The 20,372-nt window shown below is 42.0% G+C and overlaps 2 protein-coding genes across 2 annotated transcripts; one reads left to right on the forward strand and one right to left on the reverse strand.

Annotated features, from left to right (window-relative positions):
- The first annotated feature begins 3,869 nt into the window (after positions 1-3,869).
- Positions 3,870-5,988, forward strand: ppp1r3c2b (protein phosphatase 1 regulatory subunit 3C2, duplicate b). Its single transcript, XM_084054886.1, has 3 exons — positions 3,870-3,917; positions 4,514-4,613; positions 4,963-5,988. Exons 2-3 carry the CDS (start codon positions 4,582-4,584, stop codon positions 5,843-5,845), a joined length of 915 nt encoding a protein of 304 aa, XP_083911012.1. The 5' UTR covers positions 3,870-3,917; positions 4,514-4,581; the 3' UTR covers positions 5,846-5,988.
- Positions 5,989-7,713: 1,725 nt separating this feature from the next.
- On the reverse strand, positions 7,714-19,060 carry phyhip (phytanoyl-CoA 2-hydroxylase interacting protein; the record flags this gene model as incomplete). Its single annotated transcript, XM_084056252.1, has 5 exons — positions 18,938-19,060; positions 13,602-13,780; positions 9,888-10,062; positions 8,465-8,586; positions 7,714-8,256 (listed from the first exon to the last, which is right to left on the reverse strand). Exons 2-5 carry the CDS (start codon positions 13,773-13,775, stop codon positions 7,714-7,716), a joined length of 1,014 nt encoding a protein of 337 aa, XP_083912378.1. The 5' UTR covers positions 13,776-13,780; positions 18,938-19,060.
- Positions 19,061-20,372: the final 1,312 nt, after the last annotated feature.

Below are 20,372 nucleotides of genomic sequence, written 5' to 3' on the forward strand. Positions count from 1 at the left end.
TCAAAGGGCTTTTTCTATGTTTCTTAATGAGATGCATCAGATGTGAATGACGCAACTTGAAGTTCTCATTACTGGGAAGCAGCTGCTTTTCTTTATACTGAAACAATTGAGTCATGCAGTACGTGTCAAAGTGTATGCACCACTGAGGGAAACAAATGCAGTTTGATCAATTAACCAATTAAAACTGGATCTGTGTCGTTTTAGATTTTAGCTGTGTGTGTCACGATTTAAAAAAAATAGCAGATATACAAGCTCATAGCGCGTCACTTCGTTTGCTTCTGGGGGTCTTAATGGTTTAATGAGATGCATCAGATGTGAATGACCCAACTCATTACCAGGATGATACCAGGTTTTCTTTATACTGAAACAATTGAGTCATAGATACAGTACAGTAGAAAGTGTATGCACCGTTGAGGGAAACAAATGCCCCTCAAATAACCCTGATGAGTCCAGTGGGCAAGAAAGCATTCATGGAATCTCTGCTATTATCTGCATGCCAGCCTTGTCATCCAGACTCACTGTTAAAACCAGTGGAGTGTGCTACGTGCAATTTGACACGGCACTGCCCTTTCATTTAACCATCTGACAAACCAGATTAGGCATACCAGAGTGCTGAGATAACACTTGAGATTATTTGCCTCTCCTTTGCGATATAAAACATGAATAATGTTTTGATTGTTTCACATTATGTTAAAGGTGTATAAAGCCAATACATTTTCCTTGTCTATTCACAGCTTCAGCCGGATATTGTACATGAACACAATTTTGTCTTTGTTTCTTTCCAAAGTCATTACATTACTAAGCTTACCTGAATAACTTAGTACGTTTTGGCTAAACAAAACAAAATGTCATACATCTTGCATGGATGTTTAAGTAAGATGTTTGGAAATCAATCTTTTTTTACAGGGACTATTTTGGGTGTGACTTTTGAAATCAAAATTATATTTAGTGTATTGGATTACACATAAGCATGTTTGAATTCCTGTTTAATAGCAATAGAATCAACTGAAACAATGCCTTCTCTGAAGGATAATTGTAGTAATCTCCTTGTTATATAAGGTTTTTATACTGGGGGTATTCAGTGCTTGTTGTATTTTCCCTAACACAAATTGCCAAGCCATCGGAACTAATTAAGAATTGAGAAACAGTGGCTTTGTGCAGCAAAATGAAGCCGATTTTCAGCACATTGTCATCTTTGTGAACTGCAGTGTAAATATACAACACACTAACTACATTAACCACATGAACCCTGACGTCCCTACCCTATTCTGGGCATGTTATAATAGGCAAACATTCAGCAGACAAATAGCAGATCTACTGTACAAGCTCAAAACGCGCCACCACATGTCGTGACCTTGTAGATCAGCTGGTTTTGGCAAATAGAGTTGGTGTAGAGGGAAGAAAGGAGGGGGCCAAGTATAGACCCTTGAGGCACCCCGGTCAATGAAGTATATAGGGTCGAAGCGGTTAACATGGAGATGGCAGCTAATTTACTCTTCTGTGTTACCAGTTTGACTGAAGTAGTCAGATGCAGGACTATCATTATGGTTATTAGGGTTTTTAGCTGAGCTGGGAAAAGATTGTAAAACTATTGTAACAGGGCTGTCTGTATGCACAGTATGTCACTGTCCGCAATGACAATATGCTGTATAAACCTCAAATTACAGCACAAGTCCTTGAAACGTCGTATTAGATCACTCAGTATCTGACAATTTTGTGGTCAAGAAGGTACATTATGAACCTAGCCCTATATACTTACTTGTATCATAAATAGATCTACGAGCTCACAGTGCAACCCGTTGTGAGCTTGTAGTTTGTGAGATTTTATTCATGCTGCTCCTTCAGCTTGGAACACAGTGCAAATTGATTTAAATCTAGGAGAACTAACTAGAATCATTAGATGTTTTTAAAATAACATTGAAGGATGAATGGGAGGCAGACGGTGACAAATCAGGCTGTTATTTTCGAGTTCATCTATTAGGTTTTGTTTTAGCTACTTTTATTGATCAACGTCAATCATGTTTTAATATGCTGCCTGTCTTGGCCAGGACACTATTGGAAAGATTGTTTTTAATTCTCAATGAGGTTAAATGTAAAAACATTTAAATGATGTCAAAGTTTGGCAATGTTGCTCAACTATGCACACCTCTATGTTGTCCTTGTGTGTTAAAAGACTCACCTCTTCAGACCCATAGCCCGTAGCACTTGCCCTAGCCTCGACGACCTTGCAGGCTTATCCAAAGGCTAAAATGTCATTTAGATAGCATGTTATGTAGACGGATGCCAGGTCATTGTTGACCTGGCATCCCATAGTGTGTGTATAGTTTCAATATACAGATTACTGACCTTTTTTTGGATATTCTACTGTTAGACTGATTATAGGTTCTTGGTTAACTTATGATCCTAGATTACTATTTCTATGCGTTTGAAGTATTACCTTGTGTTGCCCTTGCTTACTGTAAGTCGCCCTGGATTAAGGGCGTCTGCCAAATGCCTAAATTGTAAATTTTAAGTGAATCGATTCACCTAAATCACCTAAATCATCCCTAAGAGCTGAACAAATTCCTATCACTATAAACAAACATCTGTCTGACCTTCAGTGTGTAATGGATTGCTTTCTTTATTATGTCCACACACCACCCATCATCACCTTAATTACTGAGGGGAAATCTTCAGGCTATTTCTATATTTGAACCTTACAGTACCTCTTGCATGTTTAGATTGAGATTCTTACGTAACACAGCGGCACTGAGCTCGGCACTGTTACCTAGGCTGAGCGAGTGCTAAAAAGGGCCTGCTGAATCAGAATCAAAATCAGCTTTATTGTCACATCACAGGTTTACAGAAGTTAAAAAGTCGGTGAAATTTTTGTTTGTGCATAGTTCCCATCGTATTATTTCCATAGAAAAAAAGAAAGCGAAGAGGGGGGGGGGGGGGGGGGGGGGGCAAGGGGGAAAGATGAGCAGTGCCACACTCTCCTCCTTGACATGCAGAATATTTGGATCATCATGAACCATCATGTCTGGGACCAGGTGTCCATTAACAGCCAAGAATAGAGCACGTGGTTGACAGGAATAGATTCCCACAATGTTGCAGGGGTTTGAATTACTGATACATCACCTCATCCCTACGATCAATGCAATGCACTTCTGGAGTCTTGTTGTGAATCCATAGATGTACATCTTTCTGGTTGATGCCGTTTTGGGTGTGAAAACAAATAACGTCACATGGTAGTGATATTGCTGAATAGAGAAAGCTCAAACTAAGATTTCTATTTCATTGGTTTACATTTTTTTATATAAAGTATGTGAAATCAGAATAAAATATAGGTTTAACCGTTTAACCCATTGAGACCTGATTCTACAAAATGTCAGTTTTCTGAAAAACCGTGGTTCTCAAACTTTTTCATGTCAAGGACCCCCAAAATGATATGTATTTGGCCGCTGACCACTTCTCAAAATATTTTGTTCCAGGGACCCAAAGAAGCACAGATTTGAGTTAAAAATGTTTTCTTTGAAAAAATATATATATTCAAAGATTTGCACACATTTTCACGGTTTAAAAAAAAAATAGCAGATCTAAAAGCCTAGCGAGTCACGTTGTGCCGCGCTATGAGCTTGTATATCTGCTATTTTTGAATAGCCAAAGTATAAAATAATGGGCGAAGTGGTTAAAGTTATTCTGATGCAATATTATCTAAAATGACATAAATGCTTTCCCGGTGAAGTGGCTCAAAGTGAAACTTGATACCATTCCCCCAAACATGATAAAACTAAAGCTTTGCTGATTGGCCAGAAGAGAGCCAGTGTTATCAGGTGGTTTGCTGAGCTCATGGTATAAATAGGAGGGTTTACCAGACAGAGGAATGACAACTTGCCAAGCCAACTTCCTACTTCTGGTCGGATAACTTGTTGAATGTAAGTAACACAAAATGGACTGTTTTTTTAAATAACCCACCCCCCCTGATGTATACATATGTGAATTTATATGTTTATAGTTTATAGATTGTATGTATGAAGCAATCACTTCTTACACTATATAGAAAGTGTGTTATTGAAATGTATATTTATATAAATAATAAATATAAATGTAATAACCTAATAATTGGAAGAGGAAATAAATAAAATCAAATAAAGATGTTGTGATGTTATGTAATATGGTAGTTGCCATTATATAATAATAGTAATAAACCTTGATATATAATTTAATTGTGAAAATAAGAACTTAATTTGAATAGTGGTAAATATGCTACTTGTGATATGACATAGTTATGATATAATTAGTATAAGGTGTATATATATACTAATTGTTTCTACTGTAAAATTGATGTTAAGCTATTTTTGTTTAGTTTGTTCTGAAGTGTAATATTTGAATCTTTGTTGATACTGCATTGTTGTGCTGGTCCAACCACCTACACAATGACTGTTTGAAGTTATATTATAGCCTTAGTTGCATGCTGTATTAATGGTTATGTGGTGAAGTGCGTCTGAACATGTCTGTTTATTTTGTGCAGACAATAACCCAACCTGGCTGACAGAGGTGCATCTGTCACTCAGCACCCGACACAAGCCCCGTACAAGCATGGACAGGACAAGCACAACGACGAGCGCAACGTAAGTGCAAAACAGAAGAATTGTATGAGTCTGCTGGTGTGAGAAAGATTTTCTGGCATAGAATTGATGTGAATCAATTCACCTAAATCAGCCCTAAGAGCTGAACAAATTCTTATCACCAAACAAACATCTGTTTGACCTTCAGCGTGTAATAGATTGCTTTCTTAACTATGTCTCACACACTACCCATCATCACCTTAATTACTGAGGGAAATCTTCAGGCTATTTCTATATTTGAACCATGCAGTACAGCAGTCTTGAATGTTTAATTAAAATCGACCTTTTGGAGCCGTTGTAGCTGTGGGAGAATGCCCTTCAGTTGTTGACCACCTCACTTGTCTGTTCACAGGCTCCTAGATAATATGTTTGGATTTGGCTCGATGGCACATTCTGCAGGGCTTGTGGAGCTTGCTGTGACACTGTGCTTGAACCAGCGCAAGGAATTGTGCCCTCATGTGTGGGTGCCTATCCTTAAGCCCCAGCGACCGTGCCTCCGGGTTCCAGTTTCAGAACCGCTCTCATCTGACCTGTTAAGCCATGCATTTTTGACCTCGCCCATGTCTTATATCCTGGATGATATGGACGACAATGAAATGCTGATGCCCATCATCAAAAACAAACGTGTGGTCTTTGCCGACTCCAAAGGACTTTCCCTCACCGCAGTTCGGGTGTTTTCTGAGGCAGAAGATCATGGTGGCTTGGAGCACCCACTGCCGTCCCTCCAGGATGATTTGGGCACCATGACAGATGTTAGTTACAGCTGCACGGTCGCCACCTGTTGCCCGGGGACTCAGCTTAAACTGGGCTTCCCGCAGCCCTCTGCAGACTTTCAGGCCTTTCGCGCCAGGCTGGCCGAGAGCATGGTGATCCTGGAGAACTGCAGCGTGAGCGACCTGAGCCTCCAAGGTACCTGCCGAGTGAAGAATGTTAGCTTCAAGAAAGATGTGTGTGCACGCGTCACCTTCAACTCCTGGCACAACTACAAAGATGTGCCCTGTGCATACTTGGAGAAGCGCTACGGCGGACCACAGACGGACATCTTTGAATTTGATATTCCCATTCCAAAAGTTGTTGATGCCAAGAAGAAGATCGAGTTCTGTTTGATGTACTTGCCTGGCGGACACACCACACCTTTTTGGGACAATAATGGTGGACAAAATTACAGCATTCTCGTGGCTGTAAATTCCAGTCTCTGCCACAGCTTTGACAAGAGTCAAAGAGAGAGTGCATAACTACCCCAACATGTACACACACACACACACACACACACACACACACACACACACACACACACACACACACACACACACACACACACACACACACACACACACACACACACACACACACACACACACACACACACACACACACACCTAATGCTGTTCTTATTGCATCAGTTTTCCTTTAGCAGTGCTATTGAATGATTGTGAAGAAAATGAAAATGAATTTTATACTGCTTTGTTTCCGTTGAACTGAACGTTAGAATAATTCCTCTCTGTAGCTAATCTGTGCACTTTCATACTTTCATCCTAAATGTTTAGACATTATAGGACACAGTTTCATAAAAGAAAGTAAATCATGAGTTGGATTTGCGTTGTATTTTTTATTTTATTTTTTTACACACAAGTTTTCTGTGAAGTTTAATATTAAAAAATATCTTCCACAGTAAATGCAATTTGTTTATTCTTTATTTATTTTTTAAAATCAAATGTTCATAAACTATTGTCAATCAAACTTCACTGCTAAGCTTACATTTGCAGGCTATGACCTGGCAAAAACCTATTTTGGCATGTGCATGTGTTAGACGGGGATCCCTTTCATTTCAGGCATCGTTTACATCTTGGCATAAGTGTAGGTCACAGATTATGACACCGGCGACAACACAGACCCCACGGGAGGCGAGAGAAACCTATCTTTGCTCAGCACTGCTGTTTATAGAACTGACTCCGGTCAGAGTGTGCCTGAGATGACCTATGACATTCTCTTTTTCTTATATCTTAAAGAGCCCGCTGCACAAGACATTGATTTAAGGCTGATTCATAATTTGTTGTGTGACAGAGTCACGCTCCCAATGAAGCCGATCTGCAAGCTCACAACGCGTTGCAGATTGTAGATGATTGTTGTTGATTATTTTTGCCCTGTGACTCTGCCACATGACAAAGCATAATTCCACCTCTGTTCTTGGGGTCACGCAACAGCTGATTTGAGGAAGCTACTTTCACAAGGTTGACTTCCCTATATAATGAAGTAATGTTATGTTTCACTAGTTGGTCACACCTTTGTGACCTAATCTTACATAATTTCCGATTTGGTTACAGTGTGATGTTGATATGGTGGCACTGAATAATAGTCACACACAAAATAATCTGTAGAGGCTATTTGCCACTTAGTGCTGCTATGTAGAAACTCAAATTAAATGTATAAATATACCTTACCGGAGATATGACGTACTTTGTGCTGTAGGCTATAATGTTAAGACTATTTGAGTAGGCGATATTAAATCTTTTGTTGATTCCAGCCTCTATAACAGTAAGAATGTTAAACAGTAGAAACTGTATAAGTAAGAATAAATACAGTAGAAACAAGTTTGAGTCAAACTAAATAAATATGTTATAAAAGCAAAACACCAAAATATTATGAAAACAATGCAAAAAGATATACAGTATAAAAAGGACATTGAGTGCACTGCAAAATCCTGAGTGACACCATTTTACAGTGCACAAACTTAATCAATGAAGAGGTCAGATTGTTCTCATATCAACTAAATCCCCAAAAATAGTCTAGAGACAAACGTCTCATTCTAGGTGCAATCAAGGCGATAAATGGACTTTAGTAACACACCTCTAACACTATGACTATCTATGCTAGTTAAGGGAGGGGGAGGATAGGGAAAGCAGCATGCATACACCCATCTTACGACGGCGTTGTCAGTCACAAATAGCAGATCTACAAGCTCGCAACGTGTCGTGAACTTGCAGATCTGCAATTTTCAGTGCGTGAAGCCATCATTCGAAGATGTATAGATTAAGCAATAGGCTGTCCCAGTAACACAGGATGAGTTCGGTCATTTAACCAGATTTCTCAGAGTCAGTTCCCCTCAGCGGCCCACGCTGATGTTGCACACCTTGCAGCTGGGGTCCTTCTTGGCGTTGGCCGTGGTCAGACTCATCAGCTGGTGGTGCCCGCTGATCTGCTCCACGTTGCCGTGGTCCAAGTGGATCGGCTCCGTGAATAGCACCTCGAGGATGACGTCGCTGGCGTGGCAGAACAGGGCCTCCTCCCCGGGTCTCTCGGGGGCAATGTACGTGAGGAACGGATTGGAGGCGATGTCCAGCATCGGGAGTCGGCTGCGACAGAAGCCGTCGCCCTCCGACCCGGCGGGGGCCAGCACCAGGACCACGTAGTGGTAGGCGGTGTACATGCAGTAGAAGTCCGCGAAATACAGACAGGTGTCGGGGTTCAGCAGGTGTCCGGCGGGGATCTGGAAGCGCAGGGCCCCGTAGGGGGAGTCTTTGGGTGGAAGGCCCGTGTCGAACTCTGTGTTGCAGCTGAGGAAAACGCCGCTCAGTTTGCCGTTAATCGGGGAACCGTGGCTCCCGCTGTTGTCTTTTAGGGCCGGACGCATGAGTCCTCCGCACTCCTCCGTTCTAATCGAAAGAGACATGGAGGGGAAAGGGGGATTATTGACCATACTCGTATTGTGGCCATTTTGTGCGGCCATTGCGGGGTGGTAGAGAAATAAGGTGAATGCCTTATGAATGTATAGAGCAAAATGGTCGTGCCATGTTAATATTGTCGTTTGGTGCTTCGTTTGTTGTGTACACAATAAACAGATGTGAATGTGGCACTGACCTGACATGGTGAAAGTAGTCTGGGTGCTGGTTGCGATAGAACACAGAGAATTTCAACAGCCTTCCTGCATGGTCTTTGGCCTTGTCGAGAAGTTGCTGGAGGTGATCCATGGCGTAATCTGAAACATTTTTTAAAAAGAGCTCTGTGTATATGTGGGGGCTGGTGCCGGGGAACACAGCACAGACATTTTGGCGACAATCATGGACAGAATTACAGTTTCCACCTTTCTGAAACTTCACAACCTCTGCAGTGGGACGGCTCTGCTTTTTCACTGTCAGGGTTAAATTGACATTCAGGACGTTGCATAACTTGCATTGTTTAAATGTGCAGATAATTATGGAAAGTGACATTTATACTTTGGTTCACTTGAACTGACCTTTTAAAAACCTGATTCCGCTTGGTGTTCAGCTCATTATTATACAACAAAGGAATACACAGGACTCCAAGGGACTCAAGTTAGACTCAGGGATAATGTTCATCCACACCAAGCACTATAACTATAAATATATTGTTCACCACTGTTGTCATTTTAGTTGTGGTGTGGACTCTGCCACCCTCTTGAGTTAGAATGACTTTTAAAACAATATGCACACAGTATTTATACTTCTAGTGCTCGGTATATGGATGACCCATAAGAATGCAATGTCTGCTTTTCGCTTTTCAATGCTAACGAATGTAAAGTGCTGAAATGGCTTTGTTTCTGACTGCTGCTGTGCAGTGGAAGAGCTTCCCTTTGTTCCTCAACACATCCTGGCTGTATCACTTTACTGTCATAGTCTTTAATGCATAAATTATTAATGTTACATAAGCAGTTAGCATATCGTCGCTGTCGGGTGGAAACCTCATTTGTCCGAAACAGTTATACTTTTCAGGATTCAAATAAAAACAATAGCGTTAACCCATTCAATCCAGGAACGCATCTGTGTCATTTTAGATGTCTTGGGCTATTAAAAAATAGCAGATATACAAGCTCATAGCACGGCACCGAGTGCCGCACTATGAGCTTGTAGATCTGCTATTTTTTTTTATTTGTGCAAATCTTTGAATATATATTTTTTTAAAGCAAACATTTGTAAAATATGTTGTTCCAGGGACCTCCAGAACCAAAGATTTGAGTTAAAAATGTTATATTTATTCATTTGCACAAATGTTCAAGATTTTTCAAAAAATAGAAGATCTACAAGCTCATAGCGTGGCACTCGGTACCGCGCTATGAGCTTGTAGATCTGCTATTTCTGAATAGCCAAAAGTATAAAATAATGGCTCAAGCTCAAATCTAAAATGACACAGATGCGTTTCCCGGATTGAATGGGTGTTTAATTTACGAGAAACTAAAACAAAGTTGGAATATGGAGAATTGGAGATAGGAGGTTTCTACTCTGACCCGACAGACAGCAACATTATGTATGTGTGTCATACCCCCTGTGCAGAACTCCACCACCTGACTCCATTCTGACACCAGGTAGTCCCCGTCTGGCTGGCGAACGGCGGTCTGGACGGCGACGCAGTACTCTGTCCGTGGGCTGAGGAACCAGTGTCCCCTCACCGCCATGGGGAGAGGGACGGCCTTGGCCACTAGTTTGGTTGGCACGTCCTGTATGGAACAGAGCACATGGGTGGCAGGGTGTTAGTTCACACACCACCCAGCCTGCTGTTGTTAAAGGAACACGTCACACATATTCAATCTTGCGTTCATATTGTTGCCGTCGGGCAGAAACCTCCATATTGTTTTAACTTTTTGTGTTTTTTCGTAAATGAACGCCTTACTTGATCATACTACAGCGTCACACAAAAGCATCAAAAGTACCAGATCCGGCCTAGACCGTGGCGTCGCGGTCTAGGCACCCTGGTTGCAAATCTTTAATAGCAGCGTGCCGCGGGTTCGCGTCCCGTTCCCGACGGCCTTTGCTGCATGTCTTCCCCCATCTCTCTCCCCATTCTTCCTGTCGACATACTGTCCCTGTCCCTCTCCAATAAAAAACAATAAAAAATACCAAAAACAAATCTTAAAAAAAAAAAAAAAAGTACCAGATCCACAAGGTCGAAACGCGGCACAAAGCGACGCGTTTTGAGCTTGTAGATCTGCTACTTCTGCTTCTTTTGAATTTGAATGCTGAAAAGTAACAGTTTTGGACATATGAGGTTTCCACCCAACAGAGACGTTATGATATTCATATTCATATAATTGGTCCTCACTAATGCTCATAGATGGCACCATTTCCGTATACGCGCTCTGTGTGTCCGAGGTGGGCTGTGGACAGTTTAGAAACCTGCCTAGTGCCTACCAATGACATGATTGGCAGGGATTCCAAGCTAAAGTAAACTATAACTTTTCTCTTCCTGGAATGTTGGCATGCTGAAATAGAAATCATTGTTCTTGCATCAATAAAAAAAGTAGGGCGCTCGGGTGGTGCAGTGGTAAATAGCTGCCTGCCACCATGGAGGTCGTGGGGTTCAAATTCACTGCGGTGCATCCGGCTTTCTCGAGCGTCTACACACACAAACAAAATTGGCCCGTGTTCGGGGTAGGGAAGCCGGGCAGGGAGCGTGATAATTGGTACAGCACATAATCCTGCGGGCTGGGGCGGCACCTGTCAGCAGGGAGTGTTGGGCGGGAGGAGTAGAACTAAGGCTCTACGTCCACCCGGTGGGGGCTCCTCACTGATAGGTGAGTCAGTAGGATATGACAGCAGTGACAACACAGTAATGTGTGTGGGGAGTAATCATGTGGCATAACTAAATTGGGGAGAAATAAATTGGTAAAAAGCTAAAAAGTTTGACATTATCACTGATGATGTCATCAGTAAGCACATTTTCATTTTTCAAACCATCCACAGTCCACCTCTGAGACAGAGCATGTCCCATGAAGATGTTGTATGTTGAACAAAATGTGTTCATAATAAAAGAAAATGTAAATCATGTTCTTCTATTGTTATTCAAATGTCTTATTCAAATCAAGCTAGCAAACTGTTAAATGCAATTCATCGTTTTACTCCATAAACCACAGGCGGCGGTCCGTTTGAAGCCCACAGCACTTCAAATCAGCGGCATTATATTGACCATGGCTTCTCAGAGGCACAGCTAATTACAGCAAGCTCAGAGGGGTACACATATCCATGGCAACACGGCTGATGTTTTGTGTTCGTCACTTTTTATTTCAAGTCCTTCAATCATGGTTATTGTGGTCCTACCCCTGCCACAGCTTTGAGAGATGAAGCACATGACAGGCAAGAGCAAGCCATAATTGACATCAACTAAAGAGATACAAAGGAAAGAAAAGAAAAAAGAGTTCAAGATATGGGGAGTTTTAGTTGCTGACTAAAAAAAATCATGAATTACTCTAGATGAAAGGATCTGGGTATAGCATAAAAGATGACTCCCCTTGAGATGAGACAACACTGAGTGCAGCCAATTAAAAAGAAAACCTTAGTTCTGATCAGAGATGGCTAAATCTCTTTGCGGAACAAAGAAGTTTGATAAGGGGGATTAAATCTCTGTGCTGTAAAGACAATTACTCATCTTTTTGTGTGCGTGCCGTGAACAAAACTTTGTGTTAATTGTTTATTTTGTGATCCCAACTAATTACATTCACTAATTGGTTATGTTATACAACAGTAATTAATGTATCATCAGAGGAAGCCCATTGTAACCCCCCCTCCCCCACACACACACACACACACACACACACACACACACACACACACACACACACACACACACACACACACACACACACACTATTATTAACACTATTATTAACTCAAATGTATTACTCACTAATTTCAATGACATGCTTGATGTGTATCAATTTCATGGAATAATGAGCAGGTATTGACAGATGCTGCTGCTGGATGAAAAGTAAATGCAAAACAAAAGTTGAATTAACACTAGAGTGTAGACCAATAACTGTAGCTATATTCTGCATTAAAATGTTGTTTTTCTATAGGTTTCTTCTGGCCCTTCATGTTGAAAACAATGTGCATGTGTGAGTCATGTGGCCTGAAGCCGTTGACTGTGCACATTTTCCATTTCGCCTGTATTGGACCGACGTGACTCTGTCACGACATCAACACTTACCCCCAGATTACATCATTCTGCAGAGCCATGTCAGATACACTCATCTCAAGGTACTTTAGGTGCTGTAGGCTTTTTTAGCTGTTAACCCATGCTATAGACTGCTAGATAACACCGTGCAAGGTCTCCTTTGAACCACCCTCTCATGTCTCTCGTGTCTAAAGGGCATTTAAGGAGAAGATGCCAGTGTGTGTATCATATTATAAACATCATGAAAAACAAGACATGGATATATGGACTTGAACATATAGACACTTTAACCCTCTCAGAGGAGGGCTGTGTGTGGACAGAAACTACCAGTGACATCATCGATGGGGAATTGAAGCTAATAGAAACAGAAAACGTTCTATTCCTGGAAAGTTATCATGCTATAATAGAAGCTGTAGTTCTCGCATAAATACAAAATAAATTACATCTTGTTTGAAATCCCCCGTGGGATAATAAAGATGTCTCTCTGTCTGTCTGTCTGTCTGTCTGTCTGTCTGTCTGTCTGTCCACAGCCCTCCTCTGAGACACATGTGAATAGACAAAAATGTTACCATATTATAATGAGCATTAGTCAGGACCAAATATATGAAAATGGTTGAAGTAGTCCTTTAACCATGAACCTTAGTATCCCTATTCTGGGCATTTATGCGGAAAATAACCAATCTACAAGCTCACAACGCATTACGACACGTGAGCTTGTAGATGGCTAATTTCAGTGAAGAGATTTGGTGTGTGAGACGACCAATATACTGTAGAGTGTAGATCCCTGGGGTAACCCCGTCAACGAAGTATAAAGTGTTTAAATGGTTAAACAGCAGTAAGCTAGTTAATGAGAAGACAGACAGGTGAGAGGACTGAGCGATTACTTTTTCAATTAACTGAATAATCGATTTTTTAAATATAAAAAACCCAGATTAACCACTTAAGCCTTTTCGCCAATAATGATAAAGATCGATAACTCATTATTTTTTATAATAGATTAAATTAATAAGTTGGATGAACTGTTGCACCCCTACTGCAGGTACATGCAGTGCCAGTGGTGTAGTGTGGAGCAGTTCCAGTCTGTCCCACCCTGTGTTTGAAGCGGACGTCTGAGCTCTCCTTCCGGCTCAGGTCTATGAAGAAGTGTGTGGCCCTGGCGGTGTCCTCCGGGGTCATGTCCCACATGATGCGGAAGGAATCACAGGTCACCTCACATATCTGGATGTTATGGGGGGTGGTGAGCGGTGTGTCCACGTCTGCCATGTTGGCTGTCAAAGTAAGGAGGAAAAAGAGATTAATCAGACCATCATCAGGCCAGATGTAATGCAACCACCTGGAACCATTCCGCCCATGCCATGGAGAATAGCCCCGCATCTGTTAAAGAGACTAAATTGTGTCAGACAATATTCAGAGTGAGCAACAACGGGGGAAATTGTCAAACAATTCAGAAGTGCTACTGGCACGGTTGAGTGCACCGCAGACAGAATTCAATTAACCTTTAATCGTCAACGGTCCATGCAGTGTGTGGCCACGTCGTCTCGAGTTTTATTTTTTATTTGCTGCCCCCCACCACTACCACCCCCAACACTTTTGCTCTCCACTGACATTTTCTTCCCTGTAACAAACAACCCTGTAATGAGCTCCGAGCCTGGTGACTGGCCCGCTCGAGATCCCCCGTGCATTTCATAATCCACCTACAGTACAGCAGTCTCCTGGCAACCACACTACGTTGGACTCTCGCACTCAATCAGTCAAGCACAATCTCTCAATCTTGAATGTGTAATTCTGGGACCAATGCCAGATTTTTGGGTCTTATGTCGATCCCCATTTTGGAGAGTCACCACTGATTATCAATGTTTTGACCCTTATTTGGTCAAAAAGTGCAAAATGGGCCCGGGCCGCTGGCGAAGCGGTCTGGGCACCTAGGCTGTAATGCAGCCTGACAGTGTGTCGCGGGTTCGAATCCGCTTCCCGACGACCTTTGCTGCGTGTCACTCCCCGTCTCTCTCTCCCCATTTCCTGTCAATCTACTGTATACTATCAATAAAGGCAGAAAAAGCCAAAAAATATATTTTGAAAAAGGGCAAAATGTTTCAATTTCTAAAATGTAGATTTGATTAAAGTTTCTATTTGAGAACATTTAACTTCAGTAATAAACACAAAGTAGAAAAGTGCGCCCCTCAGGTTTGCCAAGTCCAGGGCCCGCAAATATTGGAAGTCAGTCATAGCCACTCTGAATGGAATATGAAAACTATTTGACTGACACATCTTGATCACGTGACTCCAGAGATAATAAGTCGTAAAAAGTGTGTTTTGAAGAAAGTGCAAAATGGCGGAAAATCTAGCCTGAGGGGCCTATATTGGGAGTTGGGAACAGTCATCAGTCATGATGACTGTTCAAACTACGGTTCAAGAGTTATAGGCCAAAACGTGGAGCGACCTTCGAAACTTTATTCAAGTAGGTCGGAGAGGCTTACTGTCAATATCAGCTGAGAACGTGTTACCATGCGCTAGACCCATAGAGTTAAAAATTATAGAGAGGGCACCGGAAATCCCCGCCCATCCCAATTGTACAGAGTTGCTCACCCATGGGGGCTTGGCTACAACCCTGGGAGATGGATTGCTGAGGTGGAGCGCCACACCTATGATCCCAGTATTTACCGCACGACTTGCCGCATCACTCACACGCTGCTGAGTTGGCAGTAGGATCAAACCCATGACCTTGCGGTCAAAAGGTGAGAGCTCTATTGACTGAGCTATTTAACTACGTTATTCCCTGTTAAAAAATCTATCTACCGATCTACAAGCTCAAAGTCACAAGTGGTCGCAAAGCGACATGTTGACCATGTAGATCTGCTATTTTTGCCCAAAATAGGGACACCGGGTTGACAGTGGTTAAAAATCTGCACGATAATATTGTGTACAGACCGATATATCGGCCACAAAACACTCACAAACAAGCTCTGCCAAACGTCTTGGCCAGCGAAATGAAGCAAGTGGCTGTAACTCTTCTTTAAACTATACATGGCTTCAAGTTCAAGCTCGCTTCCCACACAAGGGCACTTTGAAAAAGATAAAAGCTGAACAAGAATGTGCAGCGCAAGGGAGAGCTACAGGCAGTGTTGTGGTGTTATTTAGTGTTTGGGTGGAAATAGAAAAAGGCTTATAGTATAATATTTGTCAGCAGCAGGTGATATATGATCATATTTATTTATTTACTTGTCAGAGCCAGTGCATTCAAGCCGGTGATGGCAACCTTGAATATCAGCTGGTGTCTGTAATCTGGGGGTCACGCTATTGTCTTTGATTAGCTGTCATCGTCCCACTGCCAGACTGATGGCACTGCAGCTCTTGCAGCGAATAAAATAAATGATCTTCTTACGCTATATGAGACTTGGCACACACCAATTTTGTCTTTGCTTGCTACTTCATTTTCACCCAAATAGATTTTTTCTTCTTTATTTTTTACCCGAACTGAAATAGCCTTATCCAATATTGCTTAATCCCAGAAAGCCATTCCCCTCTTTTATTCTCTCTTCTGCGCCCTATTTATCACCAACCCCATGAAAGCCGACAGTCACATCACAACACATGGCACATTTCGCTTATAACAAGCCCACTCTCGACTGAGCATATGCTGAATCAGTGTGGTGCCTATTAATAGCCTCCTACAAAATTACAATTTAGCGCACGCTATGATTTGTATGCCTATTACATACTGTTTCTCAACATCAGGTTCGGGAACCGCCAGGGGTCCGAAATGAACACTTATGGGTCTGTAACTCTCAGTATGAATGTTTGTACACTCTCAGAGTTAAATAAATATTGAGCATTTTACAGTGTGGATTGGGGTCCCCTGGGGGTCCTAGAGATAAAACTTGGTCCGTGGCTTAATGCATTGGTTCTCAAAGTGGGGTCCTGGAGGGGTGGGGGGAGGGGAGGGGGGGGGGGTTCCAGGGGGTCCCCAGCTAAAGTAGTCAATATAGCATCACAATCATCTTAACCACATTATCCATTTATATGTTGGCTATTCAAAAATAGCAGACCTACAAGCTCTCTATTTTATATATTTTTGAATTTTTGGATTTTTGGATTTTGATTATTTCTTAACATACATTTTCTCTTCTGGGGGTCCCTGGCACAAAACATTTTAATATGGGGGGTCCGCGGCCAAATATGGGGGTCAATTTGGGGGCCCTGAGAACCACTGGCCTAATGGATATCAAACTGGGCGTCCTTGTTTGTGTGTGTGATTGTGGACCACCACACTGATGTGTTGCGGCCGCCGCTGCTTCTGGGGGCGAGGGGCTGAAGAGATGTTCTTGTCCGGCTGATGATGGACAGGCTGCAGAAGCTCATTAAAACCCCTGAACTGTGAAAAGTGCCCGCTAGCTCGTTCACACTGGGGCCAAACGAGTGAAATGTGGCATCACATCACACCCACGCTCACACACACACACACACACCCACGCTCGCGCACACACACACACACACACACACACACACACACACACACACACACACACACACACACACACACACACACCACACGCTCACTAGCACACAACTCACTCACACACACACACACACACACACACACACACACACACACACACACACACACACACACACACACACACACACCACACGCTCGCACACAACACACACACACACATACACACAATCACACGCTCTCTTGCACACAACACACACACACACACACACACACACACACACACACACACACACACACACACACGCACACACACATACACACACATACAGTTCTCACACATGTTTTTATGGGTCTATTTCCCAGCTGCACTACCCATTTCTCTTTTTGGCGTCTCTCGTACGCAATATTTGGGGCAATAGGAGGCTCTCAGAGGACACGCACGGTAAAATCTTCAGTGCTAATTTAACTCAGAGAGTGTACAAATGGAACCAATTAGACCCGTAAGCTAAAACTGACACTGAGGATTTTACTGTGCAGTCATATCAAAGCCCCCTCTCTCTTCCAGCTGTGTGCATGCCCCATTTTTATGTGGAAGATGTAACCTATATTTCAAATGCAAGATTCCCATATCATTTACACATTTCCCCAATGCTCTCAATTATAAATCTGCATCGGACATTTGTGGGTCAAAATCCTTCTGAAAGACATTTCATAGTTTATTGCTCCAAAAATCAGGTAACCGGGTCTCAGGAAGAAAAATCATTAAGTAATTCCACTGTTCAATAGAAGCTGGTTTATCCACCTGAACCCTATTTCAAAGATAGTGCCAAAAGCCGATCTACAAGCTCACAATGCATGATGTCTTGTAGATCTGCTATTTTCACTGTTTAGTTAGATTTTGAGATTTAAAAAAATATATAATTTCTGTCAATTCTTGAGCATTTTTGACAATTCTTGAGTTCTTTTTTAAATCTTTAAGAATTTTTGAAAATCTTTGAGAATTTTTGAAAATCTTTGAGAATTTTTAAACATTTCTGACATTTCTTGAAAACATGCCCAAAATATAGGGACCCCAGGTTGAAAGTGATCAAATCTCCACTCATGCGTGCTGATTCTGATTCACTGATTCTGATTCACTGATTCACACCCATTCCATTCATCTCAACGCGGCCATTTGTACAGCAACTGTCTTCGTGACCTGAAAGTCCTCAGTTACATGCAGAGATGGTCTTATCTTGGGTGAAATACACATTACACCAGTGTTACTATTTTTATGACACACTATCGCTGAGGACGCAGCTCCGCACTTCAAAGAACATTGAATATCAGGTGGAGACAGAGCGAGATAAAAGTCCCATCACTTGTGCAGCGGTGCAAGGTATAATTTAACACATGTGTGATGTTCGGTGACTCGGTCACTTGAGCAAGGGCGAGGGAGCACTGGAGGCGAGCTTTTTGTCTTTGCAATTCTACCATGGAATGGAATTGTAAAACAACCATTTATATTCATTATTCTGTGGAAGATAGAGCATCACCGACACAGCTTGAACTATTATCTGTATTTGCCACTGGTGTGACACAATAATTCACACAGATGTATTTTGTTACATTTCTTTTTTAAGTCATACATAGATACATGCAGTACATGTATCCATGCATACAGTGTAATCGCATGTGCATGCTATAAGGAATATGAGAGGCTCACAAGTTATACACATGTATAGGAACATGCATGTAGTACATGTATATATGCATACAGTATATTTACATGTGCATGCTACAGTATAAGCATCGTTAGAGGTTCACATGCAACAATTTCAGGTGCAAAAAGGGAAAAAGAAACCATCAATTCATATTAGATAGTATTATATTTTTAAGTCAAATAATAATAGAAAAACATATTTTCTTAGTCCCGCTCAGATTTTTAGAAATGCACTTCTCTCCAAATTAATGCAAAATAATTGCTTACTTGTACGAGGCTGCAAAACTGTGATCACAACAGATGAAGATGCTGTGGTACCGTCCTCTTCCCTTTTGTACTTGCCTCTTGTGCTGCAGTCGATGGTTACAGATTATCCCCCTAGGAAAACCGATTAGGAGGTTCAAACCAACAGCTTCCTATCTCTCTCCCTCTCTCTCTCTCACACACAATCACACAGCCTCCCCGTCCTCTCTTCTGTTCTCTCCTCTCCCTCTCTCTCGCGCACCCCCTCCCCTCCCAGTCTCCTTTTTTGCTGTGGGCTTTGAGCGTGATGTTTACTTGACTATACAGCTGGAACCATGGGTGAGCAAGTCAAACAGCAAAACGTGGGAGATTTCCAAATAAAGGGCGGCGGTGTGATGCACTCACTCGCCCACATCAGCATCATGTTCCATCCTGACAAAACAGTGATACACTCCAACCCACTGACTAACCCAAGGCACATGAATCTACTGACATCGTGGCACAGTCAACTCCTCAAGCGAGGAGGACATGTAATCAACCAGATGAGTGGGTTTCAACCCTTTTCATATCAAGGTCCATTATTTATTGGGCATTTGAGCCACGGACCACCATTTGATGAGATTTAGACTCTCAGACCCAAAACTGTTTCGCTGTCGTTTGATCAGATTTTGTCCACAATTCCATGCTGTATTGATATTGGTACCATAGGAGAGATAACAGGCAAACGTTGATCAAAATAACAATTATTTAATTAAGTAATGCAGATGTTTAACAATGATTTAACTCTTGAGAGCGTAAAATGAAACCAAATGGACCCGTGATTTCATTTTACGCTCTCAAGAGTTAAAGGGTTAACAACTCTCCATCATTTAGCTGGGGACCACCTGGAACCTCCTCAAGGACCACTGGTGGTCCCCAGACCTATGGTTGAGAACCACTGAACCAGATGTATATCAAATGCTGTATTTTAGATTAAAACAGCATATATCATTATCCATTCTCAGAATAAGGGATGATGTGAGTGATCTCCCAGCAAATACGTTTTCAAGTATTTTCCAAAGGAGACAAAAATAGCCAATCTACTAGCTCACAATGCGTTGCAATGCATTGTGAGTTTGCACATCAGTTATTTTCTCTATTTTGACATTTTGGAAGCACAGAATGGGGCTTACGTGGTTTAGAAAGAACAACAGTATCATCCCCAGTGTGCCCCAGTATAGAGAGGCTCAACGAGATGCCAAATGCCATGCCAGATGGGCTTAATGCCCGACAGGGTATCAACCCCAGTCCATCCGGAGGCAAGGGAAGCCCTCAGTAAACAGATGGATACTGGAATTAATGGTGAGAGTGATATTTTTTTGCACTGGTTCAGCCTTTCCATCAAATTAAACCATTTCATTAGGATTTCATTAGAGATTAAGAAAATAAATGGTGAAAGACTCATTCCTGCTTAGTGGCT

This window comes from Gymnoscopelus microlampas (genome assembly GCF_963454915.1).
Source record: "Gymnoscopelus microlampas genome assembly, chromosome: 4".
In the NCBI taxonomy this organism is placed as follows: Eukaryota; Metazoa; Chordata; class Actinopteri; order Myctophiformes; family Myctophidae; genus Gymnoscopelus; species Gymnoscopelus microlampas.

What these genes read in the sequence shown, in the direction of transcription:
- ppp1r3c2b (XM_084054886.1), top strand. Translation starts at nt 4,582, where the DNA reads ATGGACAGGACAAGCACAACGACGAGCGCAAC. An exon ending in AGCACAACGACGAGCGCAAC is followed by an intron (nt 4,614 to 4,962) that starts GTAAGTGCAAAA and finishes GTCTGTTCACAG; the next exon opens with GCTCCTAGATAATATGTTTG.